Source organism: Polistes fuscatus, unplaced genomic scaffold (assembly GCF_010416935.1).
Source record: "Polistes fuscatus isolate 324 unplaced genomic scaffold, CU_Pfus_HIC Scaffold5, whole genome shotgun sequence".
Classification (NCBI taxonomy): domain Eukaryota; kingdom Metazoa; phylum Arthropoda; class Insecta; order Hymenoptera; family Vespidae; genus Polistes; species Polistes fuscatus.
Window position 1 is genome coordinate 6110054 of NW_025113129.1, and position 19275 is coordinate 6129328.

Genomic DNA, 19275 nt, shown 5'->3' on the forward strand with positions numbered 1-19275 from the left:
TTTAATCCAAATAAGTTAGACGAACTTTTTAAGACGTTTTATTGATTTTTTGATCCTTCTTTTTCGTTTACACGTTGAACGCCACGCAAATTCTTAAAGAAATCCCGATCAGGCCACGCGCATTACTTACTATTGAAAAAACAGTTGAATGTCAGTTACCGGTGACTGACACAATTGTTTTTTTAATACTAACGTAAGTAACGCGCGTGGGCTGATGGGGATATCCTTAAGAATTCGCGTAGCGCTTAACGTGTTAAAGAAACCGATTCAGTGGATGATGAAAATCCATCCTATGATGGAAATGATTCCGAAGATGACATCAATGGATAGAAAAACGTAATATTTGTTATAGATATGAAAATATATTATTTCTTAATTGCGTAAACAACTCTATTATTTTCTTTTATTAAAACCGTATTTCGCTTTAAACAAATAAAAAATAGAAATAAAAATTTCAATTATATTATTTTTATCGTCATTATACTTTGGTACTTATTATTGTTTGTAGATAAGGTTTTGCTGTCTGCCGGAATGATATGATCGAAAAAAATGTCTGCCGTATGAAATGTAGACTTTTAATACTATAATAAATAACATATTAAAATTTCAGATTTGTTAAAATATATTTGAAATTTGATTTTTTTTTCAAAAGTGTCTGCCATAACTTTAGAATCGTCATAATTGTCTGTCATTATATTTTTTTTAATAACAATAATAGTAAATAATAAAATATCCAAATATCAGCTTTAAAAAATGCTTTCGAGTTGGCCTAAATTTTGTATCTTTGCTACTTGAGTGACGCCATAGGAATCGCCGCTGAGCTTATTTAGTCTCCCTCTAATGTATGGTAGGTATGAGAGATTAATTGGACGAAATTTGGACTTTGATAAAATATGTTTTGCCTACTTTCCATGGGTTCTTAAGCTATAAGAATTCGCGTAGCGCTCAACGTGTTAAGAAATTGTATTGCTGTTATTTTATAGATAAATCAAAAGAAACATTGAAAATTAATAAATATATCATTTGTTTATATTTATTTCTCGTTCTGATAAATATATGATAAAAATAACCATATTTTAGTTTTATATAAACTTTTATTGTATCTTTTTATTACAGGGTGACGGTACTTGGAGTCCTACTAGGAATCCTTCAATGGGATCGAAATATTATGTGCATATTTCTTCTATGGGAATACATATTAGGCTATCTCGTGCTTTTCATAGTCTCGATGGCGGTGGAGTTCTCAATCTGTTTCCTTGCAACGAGAGGAAGCATTTTGGATACTGCAGCAAGGGCACCAATGCAATATATACTTTATATTCGCTTATGTAAGTACTTATTAAAGAACAACATGCTCCTTCCTGTGTTACAAGGAATGAACAAGGAAAAAAATATGATTCTATCGATGTCTTGGCTTTTAACATTGACATTTCTTTTTATCTATATTTCGGAAGAGGTTTTATTGCGTCGATCATGCATAAAACAGAAAGATTGATCTAATTCATTGTAATTATTTGGTAGCTGTTAGTCGTGTCGTATAAATCACATTTAACTTTTCCACTTCGATGCGATTGATTAACGAGGTAGGAGGCATTATTAAGAATCGTTAAACGAAAGATTCGTAGCACGAGCCTCTTACTTTTGCTTGTACTTGGAATCTCCTAAGGGCAACGGGGCGAATATTAATAAGAGTTAGTTCTCCACCCTTCAGTCCGACGTAATAAACGATCACTCAAGAGGGGAGAAAATTTAGGCTTAGGGAGAAGGAATCGTATATATATATGTGTTTGTGTGTGTGTGCGTGTACGCACGCTAGCTGATAATGTAACTCAAGCATGCAGAAAGATTTGAAAAACGACGGATTTATCCTGTCCTCGGTAATACATCTACGAAATGTTCTTTTCATTTGTTTTTTATTTTATTTTATTCTATACTAGGTGACCCGACAGACGTTGTCTTGTCTTAAATCGATATATTAAACTTTTAATACATTGCTTGCAGAAAACGTATTTTTACGTTTTTCATAGATTGTCACTTGAGCGCGGGTCACGTAAAACACGTATTTACGTTGCTAGGCAACGCTTTGCATTTGACCAGATTCACGTGAGATTCACGAAAAACGCTCACTTCACGCGTAAATTCACGACGAAGTTACCTCCATTACCTCCCACCAACTTCTGTAAACACACTCACTTTTTTCGTTAAGTTTTCTCAAATTTTTAAATTTTGTGAGCGATTTTCTTAATTTTTCTTTCTGTAAAATCCTTCTACAAAGTATTAGAAAACTTAAAAAAAAAAGATGAATGAAATCGGTAAAGTCGTTCTCAAGTTATGGCATGACCAAGAAAAACAGGGATTCATTTTATATATATATAGATTTTATTTATTTAACTTGATGTTCTTATTGTTTTTCCTTTTTTTCTTTTCTCGTTCGATTATCTTTAACACTAGTTTTAAAAATCAATCTTACTTCAACATTCTTTCATTCTATTTCATAAATATTTTCGAGACCGTACTGGAATAACTACATTTGAACTGTTTTACGAAAAGAGAGAAAGAAAGAAAGATAGTTCTGCAGCGTTAACGAATCTGGAACGAATCCAGCAGTGGCCTGATGTTTTCCGAATAAAATCTCTATGGATTCGGATGGAAAAAAATTCGATGACCTTTCCGAGCACGTTCGATTGATTGGTAAATTTCTTATAAGGGTCGCGTACCTTCGCCAGCGTTTATCTTCCATTTTCTTTCTTTACCTCACATGCGAATGTTCGCCTCGTAGTTGTACTGATTTATTTTTTTTTATCATTACATAGTTTTTATAAGATATTTCGAAAGGATTAGAAAAGATTATGAAAATTTTCTTTGTATAAATGTATGCACGTGTCTAGTTAGCTTAGAAAAACGTAAAATTAGGTCAAATGCATTTCTTTCAAAGTCGCTTAGCGTTCATTCGTTCTTTCATCGTGTCGGATGAACTACTCTCTCTTTCTATTTCTCTTTTTATCTTTTCTCCTCTTTCTTCTCAGAGGTAGAAATGCTTTTATCGTAAGCTCCATCGAGTTTGATGTTAGTAGAAAGCGTTGCCAATACCTTCAACTTTATCCAGCGTAAAGTTACGACAAGCACATTGACGCTAGCACGTCGTTCGTTTCCTTCTCAACGAACAAAGGTTTCGCCTTTGTTATTCATACAATCGTTAAATAATAGGTCTATCAACGACAATTTTTGTGCATACTTATCGTAAGTACTTTCTAGCAATTTTTATCATAATATATTTATTAAATATCACGTATCATTGTTTTTCTTTTCAGTCCTCTTATTGGTAGAAGCAGGATGGTTGTGTGCAGGAGTTACCTGGTTAACACGATTCTATCAATCCTGCCCTGTGGACCAAATCAAGGACGTGATGCTGGGTAAGTTCATTAGACTCACGAAGAATTACGTAATTTATACGCACATATGTCTTAATATAATTATTTATGTAATAAGGAAAAAAGATTGCACCTGATAATATGCAACCTTTCATACATCGTCGGTAATTACGATGATAAACGCCATCTATTGGTAAACAAAATTTTCAACCCTTGCGTTAGGCAACTAGTTTTTATACATGCATTCACAAATGTGTTGCATCTGCACCCCATAAGGATTAAAAAAAGTTTTTTTTATTGATAGATGGCGCTCACCAACACAATTATTAACGATGTGTGGAATGATGCTTATCGAAAGAAGCGAATAATTTAGAAAAAAAATTGTTGAACGAACATAGCTAACTAGTAATTTAAAATGGAACAGTTAACGTTATTCTGCAATACATACTTAATTAACTACGAGAATATGAAAATAATTATTAATAAGAAATCTTTGAAATTTTTTGATATATCTAACACGTTTTTAGTATACTTTTTATTTCGTTTCTTCGTTCATAGAATTTAAATGTATCGTAAAGAGATCGAAAACGTTGGTCGCTACCACGTAGAAACTTGCTAAAATATTCATGGATTCGTAGGTTTGGTGATATCAAATTGGTGTGTGTTGGCGTTTGTGATGGTAACGGTATGGTGTACGTACGACGCCGCAGGCAGATCCTGGGTGAAAATGAAGAAATATCAACGTAGCATGAGGGAGGCGGAATCGAGGGGAGGTAGATTACACTACAAACGCAGTGGTAGCAGAAACCGAAATTGGCGACAACGGTAACTATCTCTCTCTTCCTCCCTCTATTTTATAGAAATATTCATCAGCGATATTTTGTATTTTATGTTTTTTTTATTGAACTCTGGTCTCGATCGTAAATGATGTATTTGGTAAATTCGTTATCGAAGAATATACCAAAAATAAAGTAAATCCGAAGAACCACAAAATAGTTTCATCGAGTAGTTTAGTTATAGAGAAATCTATACTTAAAACAATATCTTATTCTTTCTTCAAGCTTTCATTATTTACGCTAATACTTGGAAAAGCAATCTGGCTCATATCTTTTCCAGTGACTAGACATTTCGAAGCGATCGATCGAAGCCTATATGAATATACATCATTACCCTTCCGATACGGAGATACTTGATGATATTAATAGCCTAAGATAGATACATTTTTTCGTTTCTATCGCAGAGTTGTAGTGCAAAAATGAAGACTAAAAGAATTGGTCGATCAACACGGCTACGTATTCAGATTGTTTCGATTTCCTTACAGAAAAGTTATACGTGCCTATCAAGATAGTTGGGACAACAGATGCAGATTGTTGTTTTGTTGTATGGGAAATTCCGATCGAAATAGAGTAAGTATTATCAATTAGTTGTTTATCACGTCCGAAAATAAAATTATTAATAAATGTGTCGCAGGGAAGTTGGACAGGGTAAGAATTTAGAACGTTATTTCGATCTTATTGAACTTTTCGTCCCTTCATCGGGACTTCTTCAACAACTGAAATTTTATTACGGCTTTAAAAAAGAAAATACATATTATCAAACATTTAAAACATAGTTATTTAATATTACCTCGATCGTTAAAGTTCAGAGTCTCTTATATATTATTACGAAAAGACATACACATTCTTATATTTTTTAAATAATAAAACTGTACTTAACATCTACAAATCGTTATATCATAAACTGTTATATTTAAACGCGTAATCAAAACAATACTGATTCAATCTAGACTGATGTCTAATAGTGTAGGTATCCTCACTATTATGGTGCCCTCTATATTACTGCGTCCTATTGATGATAGTTAAACTTTAATATTTTGTTGTAAATGCTATCTAATTTGTTTGTATCTGTTCTGTAATTAATTGTATTGTTACTTACTATGTAGTACATTTCGCTTAGATTTCTTTTGTACCAATTGTCTTCTATATCTAAAATAGTTGCTGTGTCAAATTTAAAATTGTGTCCTGTTTTAAAGTGATGTTCAGCTAACGCGGTGGTATTAGTTTTTTGTTTATTAGTAGGTTTACAATCATTTCTATGTTGATCTATTCCTTTTTTGAGTTTTTGTTTCGTTTGTCCCATATAACACTTGTCACATTCACAGGGTATTTTGTAAACTAAGTTCGACTGATCTAATTTATCAACCTTATCCAGTAAATTGGTGTAAATCGGATTCACTTTTACTAAATTATAAAATACTAGTTTTATATTAGTGTTTTTAAAGTATTTACTTATTTTAGTTGATAGTGGTTTGATAAAAGGAAATCCAATAAATTTTTTATTTTGTTGATTCGGATCTTTCAAACGATCCTTGTGTAGTTTGAACTTGTTAAATACCACGTGAATGAGACTAGTAGGATAGTTGTTTATTGTTATATGTTAAATAACTATGTTTTAAATGTTTGATAATATGTATTTCTTTTTTTTTTTAAGTCGTAATAAAATTTCAGTTGCTGAAGAAGTCCCGATGAAGGGACGAAACGTTCAATAAGATCGAAATAACGTTCTAAATTCTTACCCTGTCCAACTTTCCTACGGCACATTTATTAGTAAGTATTATCGTTCATTGGAAAGAAGCAAAGATTCAATAATTGACTAAATACATTTTTCTTATTTTTTCGTACTCCATAGAACTCTTTCGCTGACATTGCCAGACTTTTGAGCGACTTTTTCCGTGACCTTGACGTGGTACCATCGGACGTAGTAGCCGGGCTGGTGCTTTTACGAAAATTTCAGAAAATTGAAAGAGAACTAATAGTGAAACAGAAGAAAAACGACACGTATGAGTTCCTCTCAGGCGTGCCAGTAACGCCTCGTACTAAGTTTCTCTCCTTGACCGAGGACGGCGATCTGGGCCATTTCCAGTTGGCCATTCATTATATGCACTTCGCCCTCGCTGCCTACGGTTGGCCTATGTTCCTCGTTAATCATTCTACAGGACTCTGCCAGTTGTGCACGAGGTAATCCTTTCTCGAAAATCACGCACTAAGCTTTCATTATACCCGGATATTAGAAGTGACACGTGGCTCGAGAATGATCAATCCCTCCTTTAAACGATCCCAAGTAATCGAAACGGCTTTGCGATTTCTTTATGCAATGACTTATCAAAATACATATTAAATAATTTAATGCCAAGCCAGTATTAGAGACAATCTGAACTCTGCTCCTTGAACTATAGAGAATAATATCTTTGTAATGCAATAACATTAAAATTTATAACGAAGCGACATTTAATTTTTCAATTTATTCAAGGTTAAGATGCGCTTGCTTTCCGTGTGGTAATCGTGAGGACGAAGCCACGATAGTGGAAGACAACTGTTGTCAATGTAATTATGCGGCTCTAAGGAAAATGGTCGAAGTTGGCGAAGTTGAAGTTGTTTATGCGACCTTTCACGTGGACGTCGGGGAAACACCGTTTTTTGTAGCACTTGATTACTCGAAAAAAAAGGTTTTACTTATTTTTCTCTTAGTACTTTTTACTCATTAAATACGAATGAAGTGGCAGTAGAAACTTGGTCTTTTTAATTCATACGATGGATCCTTCTCTTTAATGGTCGTCGTTTTTAAAATCGTTTAATGAATTTCATTAAAATTCTTCTATAAAATGTTTCCGTACATATATGTATATCGCGTAAATTTTACTTTTATTACATTTTTATTGTTATTACTCTTGCAATTATCTTCTCCTGATTCTTTCGTAAAACTTTAAACGTTTGAAACTTTCAAATAAGTTTTATCATTAAACTCTTTTATTTATTTTGATTTTCAGGTTGTCGTTAGTATACGTGGAACGCTTAGTATGAAAGACGTTTTAACAGATTTAAATGCAGAAGGCGAAGTATTACCATTAACTCCACCGAAAGACGATTGGCTAGGTCACAAGGGTATGGTTCAAGCCGCAGAATACATACGCAAAAAACTTCAAGAAGAGAATATTATCGCGCGAGCACTATCGAAGGTACTAAGCTAAAACGCGTGTGGCCTAGTTCCTTCTTACTATTGATAGCGTTTTCTGATATAAACGTTTCGCAGAATTACACGTAATAAAGCACGTCAAATGATCAGAGTTATTCTATCGTGTATGTAGCGATAAGTAGTAGCAGATCAACAGCTGGTATAAACACTAATTATGTTTGCTTTCAATCATTTATTTAATAGGATCCTTCGAGAGGCACCGATCATTTTGGATTGACATTGGTTGGTCATTCTCTTGGTGCAGGCACCGCTGCGATACTTGCAATTTTACTTAGGCAAGAATATCCGGATTTGATATGTTTTTCTTTCGCACCACCCGGTGGATTGCTCAGTATGCCAGCTCAGCAATATTCTCAAGAATTTACGACTTCCGTAGTTGTAGGGAAGGACGTTGTACCTAGGATAGGATTACGACAGATGGAAAGTTTAAGGGCTGACCTTATAAATGCGATAAAAAGAAGCGTCGATCCCAAGGCACGTTTTATGTCAATAAATTTTTTCTTTTCTTTTTTATTTCCAAAAGAAAAAAGAAGACCAAAGTCTTTTTGTATATGTATATATATTGTTAAAGCCATATACAATGTATTTTTAAAATTGACAAAATACTCTCATGTTTTATATCCTTTTTCTTTTTTTCTTGTTTGTTCCCCTACGAGAAAAAGAGGGAAGGAAAATCGATAGTATCAAATTTATAAGTCGCATCGTACTTTTATTTCAGTGGAAAACGATAGCTTGCTCGGTAATGTGTTGCGGATGTAGCTCGACACCCACGTCGGCAGCTAATATGGAGGCTGGTGGATGTATTAGCGAGTATCAAAGAGATAAAGATCTGGCACGATCTCAAGCGATCGTACCTACTGACTCGAGTATAGCTTTGACATTGCATAGGCCACTTTTTCCACCTGGTAGAATTATTCACGTTGTTCGGCATCATCCTAACAAGGGCGAGTAAGTATCCAATCTTTTGCCAGTTATCTTTGCCTGAGTCTCTAAATAATATTTCATTGAAGGAACGATCGACGATCGCACAATTGAATTAAATATCGTCAAACCAATATCGGTGTGATCCTATTTCTTGTGTGATTTTAGTTATAAGACAAATAAATCTATCATTATAGAGCTGGATATCCAAATTTCAGCCCAATTCTAACGAAAGACATTTCTTTTTCATTTTTAGGAAAAAGTATGAGTCACGGTGGAGGTACGTTTGTTTGATTATTTTCTATTTTCAGGACTACAGTGGGTATTGCATCTTGGAGATATGTCAGTGCGCATGCATCTTCGGTCAATTCCTATAATATTGTTTTTACACGATCTATAGACAGCCCCTCTCTTTCTATTGCACCATATTTGACTTTTTCGTTTCAGATTTAACGAGAAAAATTTTCGTTAATATAATAATGCATGAAAGGTGAAAGGGGGAGCAGAAAAGCATTACGATTATCGACTAATGCGTAGTAGTAATACATTTAGTTATCTATTGTGTATCTCCCTTCTGTTTCTAATAGTAATTTTTTAGAAAATCTAATCTTTTAACTAAATTTTCGAAGAGTCTCTATTCATTGATTGCATGATCCCTAGACAAACAGAATTTAGCATACTTTTAGTCGAGTATCGCTGTATGGCTTAGTCCTTAAATTATTAAAAATAATGATACATCGACGTAGAATATAAACAATAAATTTAAAATAAAAAAAGAGAACAAAAAAGTATAAATTCAATTTATATATACAGGGTAAGCCACGGAACATGACGTTTCAAAATAACTCGTAAAATATACATTGTATGAAAAAATATTTCTTGCATAGTTAAACTATATAAGAGGGCGCAGATGTAATGGTAAATAGACCTTTTTTTGAAGGTCATTTTTTTATGAGATATCAAGTTAATTTTTTTCTGGATTCTGATAAAGAATGAAATTTTGCATAAAAATTATAATACTATGTACGACTTAAAATAAATAATTGCTGAAATATTCACAAATAAGTTATTTGGCATTACATTGCTAATTCAACGGATCTGTAATCACGATTTCGTTCAGAATTAATTCACAAATCGCGAAGATGTACATTTAAAAAATATGCACTATTGGGATAGAGAAAATCCTCACTTGATGCGTGAAATAGACCATTAACACCGATGAAGCTTAAATGTCTTGTGTGGCATAATTAAACCTTATTTCATTAATGGTTCGTTAACAGGTCGAAAATACTCCACTTTTTTGTCTGAAATGCTCAAAAATCTATTAGAAGAAGTGCCACAACAAAAACGTTTATCAATGTAGTATTATTAATATATTTACGGTAATAACTGCATAATCGCTTTAAAACGTCACACGTTCTTTGATAAGAAGATTACAAAAGTGCATTGATTGCAATGGGGAAATATTTCGAACACTTGTGATAATAAAAATTTATTTGTGAATATCTCTACGATTATTTATTTTAGGCCATACATAGTATCATAATTTTTTATGCAAAATTTCATTCTTTATCAGAATCCAGAAAAAAATTAACTTGATATCTCATAAAAAAATGACCTTCAAAAAAAGGTCTATTTACCATTACATCTGCGCCCCCTTATATAGTTTAACTATGCAGGAAAAATTTTTTTCTACAATGTATATTTTACAACTTATTTTGAAACGTTACGTTCCGTAACTCACCCTGTATATATATAAACGTATATTTGATTTTTAAATGTTATCAATGTTCTCAATAAAATTTGTTTAAAAAAGTAAGACAAGATATACGTCATATGGAATTTCAGGCAGGTGTTGTCTAAACGAGAACCAGTCTATCAAGCATTGTGGGCAGGACCATGCGACTTCGACGAGGTGTTGATAAGTCCAGTGATGATACAGGACCACATGCCGGATAACATGCTGAAGGCTTTGAATAAGGTAAGCCGGGCCGACTCGAGCATAGTCGGGCAGATAAAAAAAGTACAGCATTCTCCGGCTAGTCGAAGTCCCTCTGTAAAGCTGGGCCATTACGAGCCTCTGGAAGAAACTACGGACGATCCTGATATTACCAAGGAAGAAGATACTATCCTACCTGTAGTTATCAACATCGACGATCGTAGTTCAAATCGAAAACAAGTACACTTTGCTAATCCAGATACTAACGAAAATTCTGCATCTTCTTTTGTCGTCGATGTGGAGGTATACGAACGGAAGGATACATAATAGTTTAGATTTTATTCAAATACAAAAATAATGTGCTTTTCGATTGATTTTTTTATCATATGAACTTTTGATCGAGTATCTTTTTTATTATTTTTATTATTATTATAACTGCACAATTTTTTGGAATTAGAGTGCGTCTCTTTGTTCCTTTCTTTTTCTCTTTATTTTCTCTCTATTTTTCTTTTTTTTTTCTTGTTGTTCTGTGTGCATTCAAATTTTCTTCTTACACGTTTCATATATTATATTAATATTTATAAGGGACAATAATATTAAAGAGTGATAGATCATTTTTAATGCATTAGAGTTCAAACGTAGCTTATTTAGTTACTTTAGATACAGTACACACAATGTATGTTCGTATTTGCTATTCGTCCAATGATTAGGTTACGATTTTTCAATTGATTGTGTGTGTGTGTGTGCGTGTAGTCGTGCTTCCTCATATTAAGTAAGAATAAATCTCTTTTTGATATGTTTTTCGTAGCATTAGGATTATCCGGGATCATCCTGGTGTTGTCGTGCGTGTAAATACATTCTTATATATAACATCAGTTTGTTGAGTCATCGAGTAATCTTATTTATTTGATTTTTGTTTGGTAAACAAGTAGATATTATTTAAGGATAACGTATGCGCGATTGAATGCAAATTAATGAAATTTATTTAAACATTTCGCTGATAAAAAGCGCACATATATGAATACGCATCTAGTCGAATTAATGAAATCATTAGATTGCTTAACATTTTTCTAAATAGTATTTAAAGGAAAGCAATAAGCATGTTTTGCCTGGTAACGCATGAATACATTTATATAATTGATACATTTGTATAATAATAGATTTTATATAATATACTACGCGTTTACAAATTTCTTTCTTTCGTCTCGTTAAAATATCGTTCCTCTTAACTTATAGAAATTACATTCAAAACGACCGATCTATTGCGAGCAAATAATTACGAATGAAATCATTTCAAAACTATTTTAAACGAAATACTTTAAACAAAATAATTAAAAATATTTTCGATTGATTTGACTTTTGTATAGTCTACACTGTGTACGCTATTTTTATCAATATATTCTTGATGCCATCGAAAGTATAATTCTTGTTGATTTATCGAATGGAATAATTACCTAGTTTTTTTTAATATTCGTATTATTCTCATTTATATTTATGTAAAAGATCAACAGATAAGAAGAAATACTATTGCATTTTTTTTAGTGTCTTAATACCGATATTATAATTTGCATATTTTAACGCGAATAGGTCAGAAACATTTTTCATCATTATTTGAACATTGCATTAACACGCTTGTAGCTCGTAAAATCGTAGACTAGCATCGCTTTTTTCTATTTAGTTTCCCTCTCTTTCTCTTTTTTTTTTTTACTCTATTTCCTTTCTGCGTAAACATACGTATTTTCCTGTAGGAATATTTTTAGCGACTCATTATACTCAACATTTCATAACTTCTATTTATCAAATGCTTATTAACAAACAAATACAGACACACACATATATTTCGTGAAGGAAATAACTTGTTATATGATCCGAATAGTTCGGAATTGTTCACAAAAAAAAAGAAAAAACAAAAAAGGAAGGAAGGAAAACAAGTCCGAGATCGATTTAGGGAAAAATTAAGTTGAATTTTTGTAAATCATCTCTTGTCAGTCTATTATCTTTGGAGTAGGTTAGGCGAAAAGGATAGGATAATTTTCAATAGAAGAAGAAGGTGATAGAAGCAACGGAATGACAGTGGCTTGAGGGTGTGTGGTGTGGATTAGGTGTCAGCGTGCAGAGATCGGACCGGTACCGTACTGGATGTCAATGCTCCTACCAATACACCTGCCAATGCATCTATCAATGCGGTAGCAGATGCAACCAAGGATTCAGCCGATGGCCCAAGCACGCGTACATCTTACCAAGTAGATGTAACAACGTACAGGAAAGCATCCAATCAACGACACGTCCTACTACACCATGAAAATACTTGGAAGACACGTGGCCGCGACGCCGACCCCAACGCCGACGCCTATGCCACCACACCCTCTTCCTGCCACGAGACAAGGTATTCAACAAACCAAACGACGTCTCATTAGATATTGGTAATTTAAATATTATGTATGTTTATATATACTTTCTTCTCTCTTTTATTTCTTTTTTACTTTTTTGCCTTATTTTCTTTTTCTTTTTCTTTAATTCATTTTTTTTTACTTCCTTCTCGCATTATTTTTCTTCGCACATTATTTCTTTTTTGTGTTATGAGTCTAACTCATGCTGTGGTTATCTTAATTATGATAATATATTTTATCTTCTTTCCAAATCTTTCTTTCTCTCTCTCTCTCTCTCTCTCTCACTCTCTCTCTCCCTCTTCCTCTCCCTCTCCCTCTCCCTCTCTCTCCCTCTCTCCCTCTCTCCCTCCCTAACTCTCTCTCTTTCTCTCTATCTATCTATCTATCTATCTATCTATCTATCTATCTATCTATCTATCTATTTTCCTCTTATATTGTATAACATACCTATAAAGAAATTTGTTTTAATTCGAATAATTTGATTTGATTTTTATTTTTCAATTCGACGTTTTTAAATTTCACTCAAGTGAAGTACGTTCGTAATCCACGTTCGTTTCATAATTGTCCTTATGCAATTTCCACATTGCACGTTTTTATACATTTCACGATTGTACATCGTGGAAATGTTTATGATCACCTTGTCGCGTATAATTCACTTTCGCATACCCTAACGACTTCTTTACGTTTCATTTTCATGTAGTTAATTATATACGAATCATTTAACTCCATGTCAATCGTTAGTTTGTATGCAGACAAATGTTATGTCGATGTGTTTATAGGGTTGCAGTAAGTAAGGGGTTTTCTTGTCAAGAGACCAACTCGTTTTTAGTTTGGATGACACTACTTACTTTCATCGAACATGCATGTTCATCACGCATAGAGTGACACGTCATATCGCCATTGCATTTTTAAGTAGAACAAATTAAAGTGAATATAATTTAAAATGAATACGAGAGCTTTCAAGTGGGCATTAGAATAAAAAAAATCTTGTTAGGAATATGCCGTTTCATATTCCATTGCGTTTCTCACGGCACCGTGTTCATCTTTTCGAAAAAATGTCTTTTGTCGTTTCTCCACGATAAATGATGAAGAAATATTTGGATTATTAAATGCTTAACATTTTTCGCTCTCTAGCCACATTTTTAAACGATTCACTTTTATTTGATCATACTTATACTCTTAAAAGTATTATACACAAGTGCATGTTATGGAGACATTTAGTACGAGCTATAGATACATCTTTTAGTTTGATTTAATCATTCGAAAGTTAGAAAATAATTAGCATTTAACAATAGCCATAGTCGAAATAGAAATTGAAGTAGATAAGAAAAATGAATAATTTTCCGATAAGATTGTTAAGAAAATAAAAGAAGAACAAACAAAAAAGATTTATTATGCGCGATACGAAAGATATTTTTTATTTACAGCCCGGTTACAGCAAGTTAATCATTTTTCACAAAGCAAGTTAATCATCGTAAAAAATCCGTTCATACTCCACTATCGTAACATATATACCTATCGTTTGAGCATATCATACATCATTCCTCCCACTCCCGTTTTATTATCACCACGATATCGATGTGAATCCGATTTATTTTTCAAGAACGTATGTGAATGTTATCACCCTATTGTATCCAGGATCATCTATAGTACATATAAAAGAAGAGATCATTATAGTGGAAGCACTCGAAACATGTGTGTCTGTGTCTCTTTGTGTACGAACGACGAAGAAAGGAAAATTTGATTTTGATCGATTTTCTTCGACCTTCGCAACAGAGAGCAAGAGAGAAAGAGAGTGAGAGAGAGGGAGAGGGAGAGAGAGAGAGAGAGAGGGAGAGAGAGAAAGAGAGAGAGAGAAAGTGAGAGAGAGAAAGTGATAGAGAAAGCACGTGAACGTTGAAAAAAATAAAAAAACAAAATAGAGGAGAAGTTCTCGCGGTCATAAAGGATAACATGGAAAAATGGCGTATGGATATGTCAGGTTATAACAACCCTGGGACCAGCGAAGCCACAACGTTTGGCATCTGGACATGCTTCGTCTGCTGAACCATCGGAAGCTCGTGAACCTGCGGAAGTCCAGGAGCTCGAGATTGAGCAAGAGATGAGGGCACTTCTCTCACCTTCGACCCCAGTCAAATGCCAGAGCAGTAATCTAGCAGGGACTCCACCTCACAAGCTTTGCCTCGAGACGAGTTTCACATCACTGCAGAGCCCTACGGAATTCCCGCAGGCTGGTCGAGAACTAAGCGTTGACTCCAGAGGAATACCTTGGGAATACGTCAGCTTGGCCAGCGACTTACTCAACACACCACGACCAGACGATAGTAAATTGTAAGGATCCGACAGAAAGTCCTTATCTCGAGTGATTTCGAACCGAGGATCTTACAAAGGATCTACTCTACCTAGGATCTATGTAAACCTAATTCGCGGATCTATTTCTAATTACTTTTTGACAAACTTTTTTCATTGAACTTTGATTTGAAAATATAAGACTTTTAGTTTTCGACTAATGTACTTTCAGCGATCCCTGAACAGGTACGATAATCGGATAATTTAGGACTTAAATATAAACGTTGCGTTAAAAACAAAATCTTAGAGACACGAGTTTAGGAAAATTCATCTATCACGCTTTTCCGTACTTCATTGAACGCGCTTACTTCACTTCATTTTAAACACGCGACATATTACATTATCACCGCTTTCTAATCTAAACTTATTTACTCGAAGCATCCGAGTAAATCACAGCACCATTCGATCATTTCAAAATATAATCATTTGCAATATTCGTAATGCAAGATAGACGATGATTAAGAACGATCGTGGGTTGAAAAAGAAAAACATCTTTTCCATTGTTTTAGTTTTTTTTCCTATCCTTTTTGTTGTAGACTTTATTCTGATCATTCATTTCATTCGAAGAAAGATGCTTCTCGTTTGAGTCGAATCATTAAATAATTATTTTCTCTCTTTCTGATCTTTTTCCTCTATACTCTAAAATTTGTACTCTTTCATTGATAAAGATCGAATCGTCGTGGAGATTGGGAAGATGTCTCTCGTACCGCACCCCTTGCCACCCCCGAAACATTATCAGAAACATCGAGTAATCCACCCTCACCGATACCACCACCAAGACCAATGAGACGCACACCAAAGATTCCGGGAAACTTGTCAACGGCGGCGGACGACCTCAAAAACAATCTCCATTTTGCAATGCTCTCGGCGAAGAATTACTTTCTGAGGGAGGAGAATATTGGAAGTAATAGCAGTAGTGGTAATAGTGAAGCAAGCTATGAAAGTGCCAAGAGTTTGACAACTGATCTTCCGCCGCCTGTACCAAGAAGAAGGGATTCGGTTACCATTAGAAGGTTTTTTTTTTTTGAAAAAAATTTCTTCATTTAAATGCAACAGATTCATTTTGATCAGATCTTCGAAGTAATTCATTGTAACTTCATTTCAGAGAGCAAAGGGTATGCACGGCTGCGTGTTGTAGAGACGATCTATCGGAAAATTCATCTACTCGTGCATCCTCTCATTCCTCAAGAGTGTCACGTACATCTCATCACGTGCAAGTAGATTTTCCAGAAGGAGATAACGAAACGAACGGATCTAGTTTAGATTTCTTTGAGGCTAAGGTTTCCTAAATATAATATTCTCTCCCCTTCATCAATCTTTTAAATCTTTCCAATTTCTAATCGTCTTTCTTGCAGGGCTCGTCCGGTCAACGTGACAGCAGCAACGACGTATTCCTTAGCGTTAGAAGTTCTCCAGAATGTAAAGGCTTGATGGCACCTGCCACTGATCTTGGTGCCGAATGGAAAAGAAGATTCGATGCTACTGGAATAAGCGGTGATGCATCGTTGCCTCTTCTTCGTGGTCTTTCGCCTACACCAACTACCGCACAACACAGTTCTTCGCCGTTCTTTAATGCTAAGCGAAAGAAATATGTTTATCCTATTACATTGATGGGTCGAGGTGAAAGCAGCGTCTAACGAAAAAAAAAAAAATACGAAAAATTAAAGAAAAGAAGCAAAATGATCGACAATTTTTACTACAACTGTTCTAGCCTAATCGAAAGTAAAGGAAAGGTAATATCTTTTCGAAATCTGTTTAGAAAGAATAAAAAATAAATAAAAGAAAGGAATCATTGATGGCAACTGAGATTGGAATGAAGATTATAACTTGTGCCAATATGATCGTGTTCTCTTGGTTTGAAGTTTCAAAGTTTTTCTAGAAATACGTTTTACGAACAGTTAGATTTATAAAACAAGGGCAAATTAATTAGATTATAAGCTTAAAAATGGTAACATTGATTTGTCGATTAAATAATCGTATAACAAATATTTATAAATGGTGTTAGACAATATTTAATCGAATTAATGATCAACGATTGCAATTAAAATATTTAAAATTATTACAATTAATGATTAAGGGGATGAAAGTATCCGCGGGCTAGTTCGTCAATGATACGAGTCTATAGAGTAGCAAAGTCAATGATTTAATGAATCTACGAAAATGTTTAGTCAATGTACGAATCTACGAAGTAATTTGTCAGTATACAAATTTTAATCATACAATTGTCGGATGTATAAATAAACATTGAATTATTAATTGCGATTGACAATTAAACATTTCAATTGCAATCGTTGTAATAAATAATCGAATTGAATATTGATGAACACTGTGTTGATAAATCTTTAAAAGCGACGATGTGATTAAACACGAACAGTTCTGCATTTAATTTATATCTTTATTTGTGTTTTTATTTATTGATTTTTTACTTATTTATATAGATTTTATCTTTTTCCTGAAGTTAAGTTCAATTAAAAGTCTATATGTTTAATTATTATGTATTACGCCGAAAGATTTGATTGTCTTTTGAATTATTATTTTAGGAAATGCATTATAAATCATTTGCAGATTATAGCTATGGCGAGAATGTTATATTGAAAAAGGTAATAAAAAAAAATGCAATATGTTCGATAAAAAAACAATATTTAAGATTCGTACAAAGTGAAACATCTTGGGATTCGCGGTTAGAGAGTAAGAAAATTGTTTCGTGATTCAAATTACGCGCCATGCGTAATGCGATGAAACTGGCCTATCGAGTATCGATACTCCTTGTTACAGAATAGGAGCTAATTCATTTTGATACATTTTTAATAAGAGAATACATTTGTCAACTAGCAGAAGATTATTGCATTTATATATATATATATATAAATTTATATAAATTATTATATAGATCAAACAATTTCTTATGTTTTAACTCTCAATAAGATAAATATTTTTTTTCTATGTTCTTTTAGGTTCAAAAGTTAAAAACATAAAAAATATAATCTTTTTCATCCATTAGTGATTTTTCATACTAAACATGTTTATGAGATCAAAGAAGAGAGAAAAGAAATTAGTATACTATGATATTAAAAAAAAAATGAATACACTCCATGACACACAAGATTGATGATAAATTATCAAAGAATATAATGTTTCACTGCAATGTTTTAAATAATTATAATTAAAACATTGTACTTGTGCGTACAAAATAAGTAGATGAAACGCGTGTAACGCATATAATTCTAGTCAATATGAAATATATTTAGAAATGTAATATTTATGGACTTAATTGAAGTCTTAACATATAAAATATCTGTAGAAAGATGCTGTGCAAAGTTAATTTTGGTGTAATGAAATATAATAATTTATAAGAAATAAAAGAATGAAGAGAAATACTAAATGAGCATTTGTTTGGTCTGTTGGATAAATATATTTATAAATAAAAAAAAGAAAAAATATTGATTATATCTGGTAAGTACTTAAAAAAGCTTTATTTCTGTTTTAGTTAATTTGACTTTCGGTTTGAAATATGATACAAAAATTGTATACAACATAAAGATAAATATATTTAAAAAATAATCGACAAACAGTAGAATATATAAACATATAAATAAACTCAATGTATACAATATAAATTTCTAATAATATCTAATATTTTATTGTATCGCTGTTGCCCATGGAGGTGTCATAGGTTGTGGATTTTGCAAATAGGACATTACAACGGCAGATATTGATAACATGAAATTGCTAAGGATATGTTTAGTACCATCGCTGACTCTAGAATTGGCAAAACTAATACAAGAACAATAAAGAGCTAGCCAAGCGCACCATTTTAATCTCATCATTAAACCGCACATACTAAAGATTATTCCGAGAATATTTATGTAATCTGGTATAGAATCATCTCCTGGTTGTGCTTGATTACTTGAAACCGTTGGTTTATAACGAATTTCCTTCTCTGGACGTCGTGGATCTGAGAAACTGTTCATTCTGAAATATTATTAAAGTAGTTTACATACACATATCTACGCATAACAAAAACATTAGGTTATATTAAATCACAAGTGGAAAAACTTACATAAATGTATGATATTCTACAATTAGAGAAAATAAAAAAGATAATGATTACTACAAATTTAAAATCAATACTTTTATATGTATATATATATAATATATATGTATATATTTATAGTTTTTAGTAAAAAATTAAATAAATAAAATACATTTTATCCAGTCAAAAACTCATCAGTTCTAATCGATTCTATATCGATTACACTAGATATATAGTGTT

At 32.9% G+C, this 19275-nt stretch overlaps 2 protein-coding genes and 1 long non-coding RNA gene across 15 annotated transcripts in view; 1 reads left to right on the plus strand and 2 right to left on the minus strand.

The window, feature by feature from the left end:
• The window catches only part of LOC122522445 (diacylglycerol lipase-alpha), a 45107-nt gene extending 26723 nt beyond the window's left edge, over positions 1-18384 (plus strand). For 6 of the 13 annotated variants that reach the window (XM_043643568.1, XM_043643566.1, XM_043643565.1 and 3 more), the window contains 15 exons: positions 1117-1328; positions 3312-3413; positions 4010-4196; positions 4693-4777; positions 6060-6388; positions 6681-6876; positions 7198-7386; positions 7587-7877; positions 8122-8351; positions 8581-8604; positions 10173-10305; positions 14635-14984; positions 15671-16015; positions 16108-16282; positions 16358-18384. In XM_043643568.1, coding sequence (XP_043499503.1) covers positions 1117-1328; positions 3312-3413; positions 4010-4196; positions 4693-4777; positions 6060-6388; positions 6681-6876; positions 7198-7386; positions 7587-7877; positions 8122-8351; positions 8581-8604; positions 10173-10305; positions 14635-14984; positions 15671-16015; positions 16108-16282; positions 16358-16639 — 3130 coding nt within the window. In that variant the 3' untranslated portion in view covers positions 16640-18384. Of the gene's footprint in view, positions 1-1116; positions 1329-3311; positions 3414-4009; positions 4197-4692; positions 4778-6059; positions 6389-6680; positions 6877-7197; positions 7387-7586; positions 7878-8121; positions 8352-8580; positions 8605-10172; positions 10306-12271; positions 12307-12365; positions 12687-14634; positions 14985-15670; positions 16016-16107; positions 16283-16357 lie in introns of those variants that run through there. The other 7 variants (XM_043643572.1, XM_043643573.1, XM_043643571.1 and 4 more) reach the window with 7 other exon arrangements.
• Positions 4875-5135, minus strand: LOC122522547. Its single transcript, XR_006305089.1, has 2 exons — positions 4998-5135; positions 4875-4923 (listed from the first exon to the last, which is right to left on the minus strand). It is a non-coding gene; the product is annotated as an uncharacterized LOC122522547 (long non-coding RNA).
• Positions 18385-18446: 62 nt separating the features above from the next.
• LOC122522516 (protein Asterix) lies at positions 18447-19231 on the minus strand. The gene is made up of 2 exons (XM_043643712.1): positions 19063-19231; positions 18447-18974 (listed from the first exon to the last, which is right to left on the minus strand). The coding sequence occupies exon 2, from the start codon at positions 18971-18973 to the stop codon at positions 18641-18643; it is 333 nt and encodes a 110-aa protein (XP_043499647.1). The 5' UTR covers position 18974; positions 19063-19231; the 3' UTR covers positions 18447-18640.
• Positions 19232-19275: the final 44 nt, after the last annotated feature.